This window comes from Lepidochelys kempii, chromosome 8 (genome assembly GCF_965140265.1).
Source record: "Lepidochelys kempii isolate rLepKem1 chromosome 8, rLepKem1.hap2, whole genome shotgun sequence".
Taxonomy (NCBI): domain Eukaryota; kingdom Metazoa; phylum Chordata; order Testudines; family Cheloniidae; genus Lepidochelys; species Lepidochelys kempii.
Genome location: NC_133263.1, coordinates 105,286,645 through 105,299,307, shown reverse-complemented (window position 1 = coordinate 105,299,307; position 12,663 = coordinate 105,286,645). Strand labels below are relative to the sequence as shown.

The 12,663-nt window shown below is 48.5% G+C and overlaps 1 protein-coding gene across 4 annotated transcripts in view; it reads right to left on the bottom strand.

Annotated features, from left to right (window-relative positions):
• LOC140916364 (translation initiation factor eIF2B subunit gamma-like) overlaps positions 1 to 12,663 on the bottom strand; it is a 239,007-nt gene that overhangs the window by 100,035 nt on the left and 126,309 nt on the right. For all 4 annotated transcript variants that reach the window (XM_073357910.1, XM_073357909.1, XM_073357915.1 and 1 more), the window contains one exon: positions 7,152 to 7,255. In XM_073357910.1, coding sequence (XP_073214011.1) covers positions 7,152 to 7,255 — 104 coding nt within the window. The remainder of the gene's footprint in view (positions 1 to 7,151; positions 7,256 to 12,663) is intronic.

The window sequence follows — 12,663 nt, the reverse complement described above, 5'->3', positions numbered from 1 at the left end:
CAGTCAGTGATATGGTAGAGAAAGAACCCATGTTCCCAGACTCCCAGCCCCTTTGCTCGGTCTGCTGAATTACACTGCCTGTTGGTATCACTAAGGAGAGCCAGCCAGCCCCAGTATGTGATGTGTGGCCTTAGCACGAGTGGGCCAATGACTCTGAAAGTTTGTAGTCTCCCCTGGGCCTTGCTCCTAGATCAGAGACTACAATGAAGCCACCAGACCCATTTTCACCTGTCTGGGGGTGAAACTTAAATCCGTGTACTGGTTTTTAATACGAAGTGGAATGGTTTGGCTAGAAACTAAAAGCTGAGCAGCTACCTGGCAGGCACGCAGGAGGCAGGAGAGAATATGCCCACTGCCCGCCTCCTCCCTGACCTCTCTGGAAAGCCCTAGGTACAGATGAAAGGTCATTCTGAGCCCCTGCTGTGTGCCAATCAGAGCTTAAGGAGAGCTGAATACAGACAGTGTTTAGTTACAGACATGGCTTCTGCCCAACAGTAGCTCAGCCTGATCTCCGCAAACTCAGTTCATGCCGAACCCCTGGGCATAGGGAGAGGTGCATTGGAGCCCCATCCCGCTCGCCCTTCAGGTTTCTGTGACACTTCCAGGGTTACAGCTGCATTCAGACTGCGCAGAAAGAAGAGGGATTAAAGCATCTGGTGCTATGCAAACGCAGAGCGGCGACACCTTCAAACACCCAATTAGCACTTTGCTGCAATTTGCTGACGCGGCCCAGCCCAGAGTTGGTCTAGGCGCTCAAGCTGAATGTCTGTGGAGATTTCACTGGGTGCAAATCAAAAATCTGTCACTGGTTACAGATGCAATTCTGCTTCACAAGGCGTTTGTTTACAGGCACTGTGCATCCAAGCGCCTTAGAAACGCAAGCCCGGTATGTGGGGAGCCATAGAACCTCTGCGGCTTGATTCAAAACAAACTGTAATGCAAATAAACACAGGGGCGGAAATTACTCTGAATCCCAGCACAAACCCAGCCATAATCCTGGGCGCTAATGGCCCAGGGCTTTCCTCTCCAGCACGGGCCGTGCTTTCTGGGGGAAGGAGACGTGGTGGCATCCCAGTAAGAGCACCATGAAAGCATCTCCTTGTTGTTTGCTCAGTTAGCCCCTAGACACACTGCTGGTGGTGGCAATGCTCCCTTGTAAAGGGGAGGGGGAGGAGGGGAAAAACAAGGTTAGGGTGGAGGCCCGGGACCACCCCGAAGGCCCAGCCCTCAGGGGCTCCAGAAAACGTTTCGTTTACTCACTCAATTACATGCACTGTTTTATAAACCTGTTAAAATCCAATAGAAAACAGTTCCTGGCACAGAATTACTGCTCCATTGTACAGCAGGGAGGAAAGCCACTGCTGGGTGTTTGCTCTCTTTAAAACTAAGGCGGGGGGAGGGGAAGCTACAGAAACCCGCAGGAAAACCCGCACTGGGTGGCTCCTAGCAGCATCTCCCCTGGACAGAAAGGATGGGAGAGCAAGAGAGAAGCACCGCTTGCTCGGCTCTCTGCATGGACGCCGTAGCTATCCCTGAGGGGGAAGTGAAGGGAGAGCAGCATGAGGGGAAGCAGCTGCAGTCTGACACTGGCAGGCTGGGGGGAGTTTGGAAGGGGCATGTGGAGATAAAGAAGGGAAGCAGGCGGCGGAGCCAAGGTGTTTGGGTTTACAAGGCAGTAGGGGGTTTGCCAAGGCCTGCTGTAGCTCCCCCGCCCACCCCCCAGCACACACCAGGGATGACCAAAGTGCGGCCCCCCAGAGTTCTGTGCAGCAGCCTGCCCGCTTGGTCGTCTGACCCAAGGGGAGACTGCAGATGTCGTGAAGCTGGGGTGCCCTGGATCGGTGCTCAGGAGGCTGCAATCTCAAGCAGATGGGCATGGCTGGCCTGGAAATGGTGCTGAGGAGCCAACGGAAGGCAAGGAGAAAAGCTGAGAGAGTAAGCTGTTAATTGAGTCAAAGGAAGCAGCAGCCACATTGCTCTGCCCAGCAAGCCAGAGGGCCACATGGCAGAAAACTGGGGGTGCCCGGGAGTCAAGTGAGCATCTCTGGAACTCTGGCTGAGCGGTAGGGTCAACACACACCTGGCAGCACGCCTGCATTAACACTGGTGTGCCACTCCGGAGGATGGTACCCTCAGGATTTGGGCTGACACCGCGAAGGCATACTCTGACTGCTCAATCGTGTTAACCCTGCACACCTGAACCCTACCTGGGGGGCTGGGCTGTTCGTGTTGGACGGGGTGGGGGGAGGCAACAGGTGGTGAAGCAGATGTCCCTGTGGGTCAGATCAGATTTCCGGTGTGGGGAGGAACAGTTGGAGAGCATGGGCAGCATGGTGGGTCTGCTCTAGGGGGTCTCAGAAGGCAGGTTGGCCAAGGTGATGGGAGAGGGAGTCACTGGGAGCTAGAACTTGAATGGATGTGGGGGGGGAGGAAGGGGGGAACGGGACAGGGGACAGACTACAGTGGCGTCTTTACTTAGTGGCCTAACAGAGAGAGCACAAGAAAGAGCAGTAGCTCAGGGCAGAGTTGATCAAATGATCTGGCTGAAATGAAGGATGTCCTCACTGCACATGCAAGAAACAAGCAGAGCAGAAATGGAAGCGGGTGCTGAATTGTTTGTTGATTCACAGGCAGAGATCCTTGGCTCTTTTCAAAGGAACCAGAATGCCACCAGCAATGCACCTCAGATGCAGCTAGGAGGATTGGCAAGCATGGCAGGAGATTGACTTTTCAGGGGATCCAATCACACATTGGGACACATGGGAGAGAGGCAGATGATGTGGCCAAAGTTCAGAAACCCTGGTAGGAATGACAGTGGGGGAGGATTCTGACATGCTATCAAGGAGATACTTAGCATTTTGATTTTACAAAAGTTGTGGCCTACTGGGCTGAAGAATGGGAAGTGGCTTACACTGAATTGTTCCCATACTGTTACCGTTAATTACCAGCAAAATTACTCCCACTGGCAGGGGGAGTCAGAAATGTCAGCTTGAAGGACTTTATTCCCCAAGGCAGCATGTGCCTAGTAAGAGGAGCTTGTCACCACAAGAGCTTGCTGATTGCTGTGCTGAGCACAGGTCGAGTTTTCCTTTCCTTGTGTAGGCAATCAGGGTATTTCTCCAGACTCTTTAATGTGGCTGAATTCTAGGAGTGCACAAATGGTAATTTTCTCTGGATGGAGCATGTGAAAATATTCCTGCAAGGGTAAGAACTGAGGCCTCCCGGGCAGATTTTTCACAATCAACAGGCAGACTATGTGGCAGTTCACTTAACCCTTTCATGCAGGAAGCCTGAATTTCCCCAGCTGAGAATCCCAGGGCTAGCAACCAAAAAGTCCGCAACAGCAGGAAGTAGAGGACAAAGTGTTACTGAATGGATGTCCTAGGGAAATTACATACCACCACTGAAGGCCAGATCTCATACACCATCGTTATCCAGTGTTTGGAAAACAGACATATGGGGATCAGTCAGAAACGTGCCAATGACCATAGGACCCCTGCTTCATTCAGTGCACAGAATGCACCTGCTCTGGGGAAGGGTTAGGGAAGTGAAGGCAGAGAAAGAAGTGTTGTATGGTTACGGTAAAGACGGCCAGGCAGAGTTTGAGTCTATCCCTGCTTCTGCTACAGAGTTCCTGGGAGATGCTGGGCAAGTCACTTAACTCCAAAGTTTCACAGGTGGCTGATAATTGTGTGTTCGTTGTTTTCTGGGTGCCCAACTTGAGAGCACTCACAGCTCCAAGGGAAGTCGATGGGAGCTTTGCTTTGAACATATAAAGTGCTAGAGAAGGCTAAGTGCTCTGCAAAAATGAAGTCCTCCAACTGGGCACCCAGAATTGGTGGATCCTTTTGAACTTAATCTCTCTGGCCCAGATCCTCAAAGGTATCTAGGTACCTAATTGCCATTACTACCAATGGGCATTAGCCACCTAAATACCATAAGGAGCTGTGCTTGTGTGTCTCATCTGTAAACTAGGGGTAACAACATCCCCACCCCTCACAGGGGTGAGGGAAAACAACACCATGCCTGTTGGTGAAGCTCGCTGACGCTCTGGTGATGAGCGCCACAAAACAGCCTGGAGGAAATCAAGAATTCTGTCTTCACAGGGTTGGAATAGTGCGTAAATCCCAGAGCCACACACTGTTCAGTGCGGAGAAAACCAAATATTGAGCAGCGGCTCACTCCATATGCACCGTCCATCCTGTGAGCCGGACAAAAGAGAGCCTGCAATCCCGAGAAGACTGGCTCCTAGAGCATCGCACAAGGGGGCTGAATGAAGGGTGAACGCCCAATCTTCATTCTAGCATTTCCTAACTTCTGGGGGTTTGCTGTGCAACTGTAACATCCTTTGCACATAGTTTTTGGGGGGTGGTTATTTATAGAGCCCCTAAAACATGCTAGCCCCTTAACCAAATGGACAGGCAAGGGTCCTGCCCCAACGCAACAGAGATGAAGGCTGAGACAACGAGGGCATCAAAACCCAGGGAACAGTGGGGATGTTTAGCATGTGTTTTGCTAGTTCCACACTCCGTGAACCGGTCTCATCTATTTTGTTAACACTGCTTTGAAGGGAAGCTATGTCAATTTACTACTGACGCCTGGTTTTTGACTGCCTTATACCAGAGGCGTGACTTGCTCTCTGCTGAATCTGGCCTAGTTACTCCCTGGGGAGTTGCACCCACTTACTCCAGGGATATAAAATATCCCTATGTCTATGGCTCTTTTGAGCTCATCTTTTCAAACAGGTTGAGTGTAAACCTAACAACAGAGTTCTGGAAACAGTGAACCATCAAAAGCTTTGCAGAATTAAGTTCTTCTAGAACTGCCATCCATCCCTTTACCTCCCTTGTCTTCAGCACCAACATGTCTTTCAAACTGCTACCCAGGCCAGGGAGCTTTCAGAAAGCTTGGCTGTTATTTCTCCGCTAACACGTTCCCCCAATTAAGGCATCAAAGTGGCAAGAAAGTGGAGGGTTCCTAAGCATGGTAATAAAACCAACAAGCAAGAGAGGGCTTTCAGGAACCAAGCTGCACAAATTCAGATGTTTACTAAAGCAACACAGCAGCTCCATGCCCACATTGTATCAGTGGCATTTAGCTGCAGCGGGGACTGAGGTCAAGCCAGGATTGGAAGAGTGCTGAAGACTATCAGCTCTCAAGCCTCTCGGGTGCCTAATATTCTTTTGATTTTCAGGACCTTAGAGCTAGAGAAGCTTTAGCAGGCTGCCTCCAACCTATCGCCAACGGCTAATGCAGGATTGCTCTCTGTCTGCAGGGTTGTGCCACGCCCTGCAGGAAGTGACAGGGGCTCCCACCACTGCCCTGATCAGATTATTCCACAGCCTCACAGGCCCGACTGCTGGGAACATCTTCCAGCTTTTCAGCCCAACTTGTTTAACTCAATCCCAAGACTCTCAGCTGTGCCGTCTGAACCACCCTACGCATGCCCCATAAGGAAAAGGAGGTGAACTGGTGTGAGTTACATCTGCCCATTAGCTGGGGTAGCCGGTTTTCTGACATCCTGCTTGCATGTAACTGGGTTTCATTTTGTAAAAGGGGTTAGAGAGCCAGTGAATCCAATGGTTCCCGCATCCCCAACTGCTTCGTCAGAGCACTCGGGGGTCGTGAAGAGAAGAGGCAGCGTCTAGGTGTCAGCATGAAGTATTCAGTGATCCATGCGGACAGCAAACCGTTTGATAGGATTCACCAAAGAAACTGAATGCAGCTGATGTTCTCAGACCCCAAACTTACAGCCCAGCCAGAGCTCAGGAGGGCTTTGGGAAACCACATGGTTTCTCAAAACACATGTTTTCTCATCCCTGGAAAACAGCCTCATGCCACTGATAAGTGAAAACGGGTTCATGGCAGAGACTAACAAAATGTGACACAGTTCAGCCTTGTTGGCAATCTGTGCTCAATGGAGCAGCAGCAGGACTGAGGTACACTGGCAAACCTGTGAGGACATGGGGCTGGCAGGCCAGGACTGCAGGAGCAGGAGGTCCCGTCAATTCAAACTGAAGTGAATAGGCAAAAGTGCATATGCTGCAAAACGATGGTGTGCTGGCCTGGCTGCGAGAACACCGGCACGGGGCCGGCCTGCTGTATCTGTGGATCACATCCACCATGTAAACACTTCCGTTTCATGAGCAACAGTTTCACTCTTAAGTTTCCAATTAAAGAGAAAACTGTGGCGTAGACAAGTCTACAGCAGGGCTAACAACACAGAGCCCAGGCACTAGAGCCAGTTAAAATTAAAAAGTACACTCTGAACATAAAAGCAAGTAACCAAATCCAGGTCAGAAGGAATGACTTCACATGGAGTCTGTCCAGACTCTCACTTTTGTCATCACTCCACACCCTGAAGTAGAGATCTGCCAGCTCCCCACCCCATAAATATTCATTAAAGCCCCTGTTTGTGATAGAATCATGTAGACAATCTGCCCTTTGTCATCTGAGAAGGCAGGACAATTTTACTCCGGCAGTTGCCAAGATGCTAGTGCTAACATGGTGTCTCGACTTTACCCATGAGGCAAAGATTGTTCCCTTCCCCAGCGCCCAGAAGGTGCTTTTCATTTGCATAAAACAGAGCTGGTCGCAGGTGCCTTGATAGCTAATATTGAGCAGATTTTAATGCATGTAACACTCAATCCTGACTCTAACGACGTCCCCTTGGCTCAAGAGAGGGATGTGCGCTGGTCCCTGTGGGCAGCGGGACTTTCAAAGGCAAGGGAGGCAGGGGACTGCACGGGTCAACTCGGTGGGCTGCGTTTGTTCCCCTGGATGTTGACAAAGATTATTAGTCAAAATAACGACGCTCTGTGCCAATGGCAACCTGCAGGCTGATTGTGGTCTCTGGGAACAGACTGTCTCGGGGGTCCAGTGCTGATCTCAGAGATGTAAATGGGAATTTCGCCAGTGACTTCAGTGGGAGCACCAGTCCCTTAACCCCCCTTCATTCAAGAGGATGTCGCTTGGACAAAAAAAATCCATCCTAATGCGACAAGGCCCCATGTTGTGGGAGCAGAACCTGCCCATTAGCTTACTGCTGCATCCAGGTGGAAACAAGGATAAAACGTAGGGTAGGAAGTACAGGAAATACCCAGTCCCTTTATTTAATTCTAAGACCATTATAAATAAAGCCCCCTGCTTACATTTGGGTTCCAGACGCTGGCTGCTTCCAATCAAACAGTCCCTGAGGTCAGCTCCTTTCTCTATCACGGCGTTATGACAGATGAGGCAGCTCTGGAGGCTGCACCTGTAAGGGGAACACAAAAAGAAGATGGATACAGAATTTAACTAGGGATTCAAGCAAGTGTAATAACTAACTGCTCCACGCTATCCGAGGAGCCTAACACAGGATTCTGTAGGCAGGCCAAGCTTTGATGCAGCCCCATCTTGCCTGGACTTTCCCCAAATTCCACCCGTTCCCTGACCATTGCACTAGTTGCTCTGATAGAACCTTCCCGCCAGCTGTCAGAATGGGTACACAAAGAATGGGTGCACGTAGAAGTTACTGAAAGACAGTTACACTGAGAGATGATTTTTGCATTTAGCTGAGTGGTAACAGGGGAGCATAGGACTTACCAGGGTCCATCTAGCCCAGTTTTCTGTCTCCAACAAAAGCCAGCACCAGATACTTCAAAGAAAGTGTAAGAACCCCACAGCAGGGAGTTGTGGAATAATCTGCCTCCCAAATTAGGTCTCCTCCTAAAGCATGAGGTTCAATATTCCTTCCACAAAACTATTTTTATTTTTAGCATTAATTATTGCAAGTTTGGATATTCTTCTTTTCCAAATAATGTCCCTTTTTGAATCTTGTTAAAATCTTGCTTTCAGTGATTTCCGGCAGCATGGAGTTCCACAGTTTTACATGTGGTGAAGCCCCCAGCCACTCTGATCTTTGCTCAGGAGCATCCCCCTCCTTGGTTAACAGTTTCATTGTTCTGGCAGAATGCTGCAGCCACTGGAGGTCCTGGTGGTTGATGGACAGGCAGTCTATCGTGTAGCTAGATACAGCCAATCCCATGAGGGCTTTGAATGTGGTGTATACAGAGCTCTAGAATTCAGTGCAGAACCATGCGGATGTGGTTGCGGTGACCTGAGTTAAGACAGGCTTCCCCACCACCACCTGCCAGCCCTACAAACTCACCCTAAGCTCCTTCCCGCTCACACACCATCATCAGACACAGATTCTGCCACCCAAACTTAGACAGCAATTCTCCTGCTGATGTATGAGCCAGGGCAGAATCCAGCTCCCTCTCTGACAGCGGCACCGGGTCTGCAGGGCTAACAGGAGCTAGAAGGAGCAAACCCTCACTTCAGTCAGTAGAAGTCATCAGCTCAGACCCAGGAGTACACAAGAGGAGGTCTGGGGTGTAAGAAGGGGAAACCATAAACATGTGCTCTGACTACAACCATGCGTGAGCCCTGTCCCTCCCCCCGGAGGAAAGGCGATAGGGATTTACTCTGGAGCTGTCCAGCTCAGGTTGCCTTGCCAGGTTTCTATGAAGAAAATGTTAATAAGATAATCAAAGGGGGAAAAGGCACCACCCTGTCACAACTGCTGCCTTCCCTGCAGAGCAGTTTGGAGGCCATCATGTTCCAGGAGAGAGTATTAGCTTAGAAATAATGTTTATCAGTAGAGGTCAGATTAAGGAATGAATCAGTTCAGCACAGACTGCCCGGTGCTTCTGTGCGTTTTCCTAGCAAGGAAAAACCTATCCACAGCGTGCCCCACGCTCAGGGAGCCTTATCAGTGTGTGAGCACTGCGTGGGCCAGTCCTAGCGGATATCTTCCCAGCCTCACGTAGGGCCCAATCCTGGGCATTCCCAGCACCCCTAACTCCTACTGATTACAAAAGGAATTGCAAGTGCTCAGCACGTCTCAGGATTCCACCAACGGTTTATAAGCCTTAACCACTTCCCACTAGTGCACATGTCTGCAGAGAAAGGATTTCAGGAGTGGCTGACAAGGCTCAGACAGGAGAATGCTGGATCTGAGCGTGGAGAAAATCTTGGAGGTGGCTCGATAAGAAGAAGCTGGGGTTATAACCTAGAAACTGCTCCTGCAGTCATCATCTTTGTATTGGCATCAATGATAAGCGAGTTTTCCCACAAAGTGGGTGTGTGGTTGGGGTAGGCTGTGCGGATGCCAGGGAACCAGAGGAAACTTGCTGATGCAGGCCAGGTGCTCGCAAACCAGGGGAAACCTGCCCTTCTTCACCGCCAGTGGGGGGGGGGGGGGAAATTACCACCTCCAAAGCTTATAAAAGCACTCAAGCACTTAGAATTAAAAATCATTCACAACATTGTCCCCCCAATCCCATAAAATAGCAGCAGATCCAGTTTTTATTGTTCGGGTGGAGCAAAACTTTAACAGATATAAACACATTTTGTGGGTGTTCCTTGCAATCGCTGACAGATGTAATGCAGCCATTTTGAAACCACTTGTAAATGCCTTTTTAAAAAGTATGCTCTGCAGGCTGCCAAGAGAAGTATTCTGTGTGTTTATTTTATTTTTATTTATTCTTTAACATAAAGAGAGAGGAAGGAACTTTTATTCTCTTGCAGGGTAAATGTTACATCTCAGGACAAGTCTATTGTGTTCTCTAACTCTTTGGCCACTGTACTTCCTGGCTGTGTCAAATACTCAATAGTATTTTATCCTGGTAAGAGCTCTGATAGCTGTCAATTTGATGAACATTGTTGCATGTGGTATACATGCACACAGTTGATTTACTGCATTCTAATGGGAACCATATTTTTCTTCCTAAAACGTAGTATATTTTTCAACTTTTCAGCACTGTGAAAATGGATATCTTCTGACCTTAAAACTCGAGGACGACATTCAAACCCACAAGAACTAATTTGAGTCGTTTGATTTACAGCTGAAATTTCAATTAGAATTTGTTTTAAGTGAGATTGCACAGCTGAAAAGTCTGGCAGCTGGGTGTTTTGCTGAAAATAAATAGAAATATGCAGTGTGTGTCTGCATTCTAGAGCGAGTGTTTTACAAGCCCAGTCCTGCAGTGGGAACAGATGGAGATGTCGGCTAGCCAAAGCATATTAGTTTGCTCCACAGGTACAATGTGCAAGTGAGAGCGTGAGTATGTGTGTCTCTGAAAGACAGAGAGACTGACTTTGTTTCTAAAAAAAGGGAGGGAACAAGAGGAAGAAGAGTAATGGCCAAGGAGGCGGGGGGGTGGGAGGATTACAAGGATTTAGGTCTTTAAGCTGCAGACCACCTAACAAGATCACTCTGAAATGCCACTAATTTCAGTAAAGCCACAGACTACCCCCACCTCTTCTCCCCTCCTCCCCACATTGTAAACAACTAATCCCAGCAGAAAACAACAGAGAGCAAAATGTACACACATTCTGCAACATTCCAGGCCCTTCTTTATCTTCTATTTATTTTTCTAAAAGGTCAGAGATTGGGGGGGGGGGGGGGGAGAGAGAGAGAGAAGAAAGCCAAAAACGCAGTCCATCTCTTGTGTGGGCTGAGTCAATGTCCAAACACACACAACATGGAGCTTTTATTGCAAAGCAGTCCCTGGACTTGGCATACTTCCCTCCATTCCCCGCCCCCCAATTTGTGGCAAAATCTCATAGCTTTAAACCAGAGGACAGGGTGGTCGATTGCATTTGAAAGAAATGTAAAGAATTGGGAACGAATTCCATCTCCTGTCAAACTTATAAATAAGGAAATATTAGTCCCAGAGACAGACTGATTTACGCAGCCCTGGAACTGCTGACTTTCAGGCTGGCTATCCGTCTATAAATCAAACTCTTAAATCAAATCTGTCAATTGCAGTTGTAACATGTGACTTAAGAAAAGCAAAGCATCTACCACCTAAGGTAGTCAGATCTCCCAGGAATTGTGGTCCTGGATTCTTCTTAACCTTTGCAAAATATGCAATGCTCAGCACACAAGGAACGGTCTGCAGGAATCCAACACACAACCCATAATTACAGGCTACCCACTGATTATTTAGGACTCCGTGATTAGAGTGATGAACGTTCCTGGAAGAAAGGGGCTTAAATAACGGAGGTCAAGACCTCAAGTGGAGCGTTGGCCCTCGACGTACAAGCTTAGGAAGGTATGGATGTCACACGTTTGCCTTACAGCAAAACGGCTGAAATGGAGATGGAAAATATCCAGGGCCGCTAGCTTAATCCAGTTGTGCAACAAAAGGTGATAGGCAACAAGGCAAGCCAGGGATGTTACACATCAGACGGAGGATTTCTCACTGAAAGGCGTGAGAAGTGGAGGAGAGGTTGAACAGGCTCTGGAATGGAGATGTACAAGCTCTAAGAGGGATGGGGTACAGAGCACTGTACCAGAGCTGCACGGCCGGCTGAACACTGTACCAGGGCAGCACTGATGCATCCCTAAGGAGGTCCAGCCACTCCTGCTTGGCCAGAAAGATGGTAGCCACCACAAGAGGCCATCAGGGTGGCAGATGAAAAGCAAGGAAAGAAAGAGTAAAGCATGGTTCTCTAGCAGCTGCCAATACTTTCCAAAGGAGTCCCGCTTAGTCTCTCTCAGCCAGTGGCATGGGGGCTATGACACACAATCAAAGGGGTCAAACACTATGATCATGGGGAAAATGGAGAGCTTCCAAGCCAGGAACCCAGAGAATCCTGAAACTTCACTTTCATAAAAATACCTTTTCACATGTTATGTTATTAACATACTAAAATAAAATTGTAAAATAGTACAATTGAGTATCCCAAGTCTGTTAAAAGAATATGGGCTTTGATCTCCAGTTCTCCCCCTAGGGGGGTAACACAAAACTCCTACCAACCCCCTAAGTTCTTAAGCAATTTGTATGATCTCTGAGGGTGTATTTGCTGAGGAACTTGTTTCGTGTCTCTTTTCTAGACAGATATATGTACTGTGCTCATTACCATGGTATGATTGCTTTACACTTCTCCTGCCTCACACCCTAAATATTGCACTGTGCATTATATGTACTTGCCTGCATTCATATTTTACAGTTACAATTCATGGGATCCTTCACATAACTGACCCAGAAGAACTGCCTCTGAGCTACCGTCACTGGTTTTAGAAGGTGAGATACTGGTTTCTGGGCAAGGTGGACTGGGAAGTGGTTCCTCACCTCTGACACTTCAGTTTAGTTACCTCTTGTTGATCTTGGAGTAAGTTCATCCGTGGCCCTTCATTTAGCTGAAGTCCAATTGTAATACATGGCAGATCTGTTGTAGCCTTTTTCATTGTAGGAACCACAGAGCATCTGGTCTCTCAGGATTCATTCGTTTACAGGTCTTACTTTAGGAGGGCTGTATCGCCCGTGATCACATAGAATCATAGAATCATAGAATATCAGGGTTGGAAGGGACCCCAGAAGGTCATCTAGTCCAACCCCCTGCTCAAAGCAGGACCAATTCCCAGTTAAATCATCCCAGCCAGGGCTTTGTCAAGCCTGACCTTAAAAACCTCTAAGGAAGGAGATTCTACCACCTCCCTAGGTAACGCATTCCAGTGTTTCACCACCCTCTTAGTGAAAAAGTTTTTCCTAATATCCAATCTAAACCTCCCCCACTGCAACTTGAGACCATTACTCCTCGTTCTGTCATCTGCTACCATTGAGAACAGTCTAGAGCCATCCTCTTTGGAACCCCCTTTCAGGTAGTTGAAAG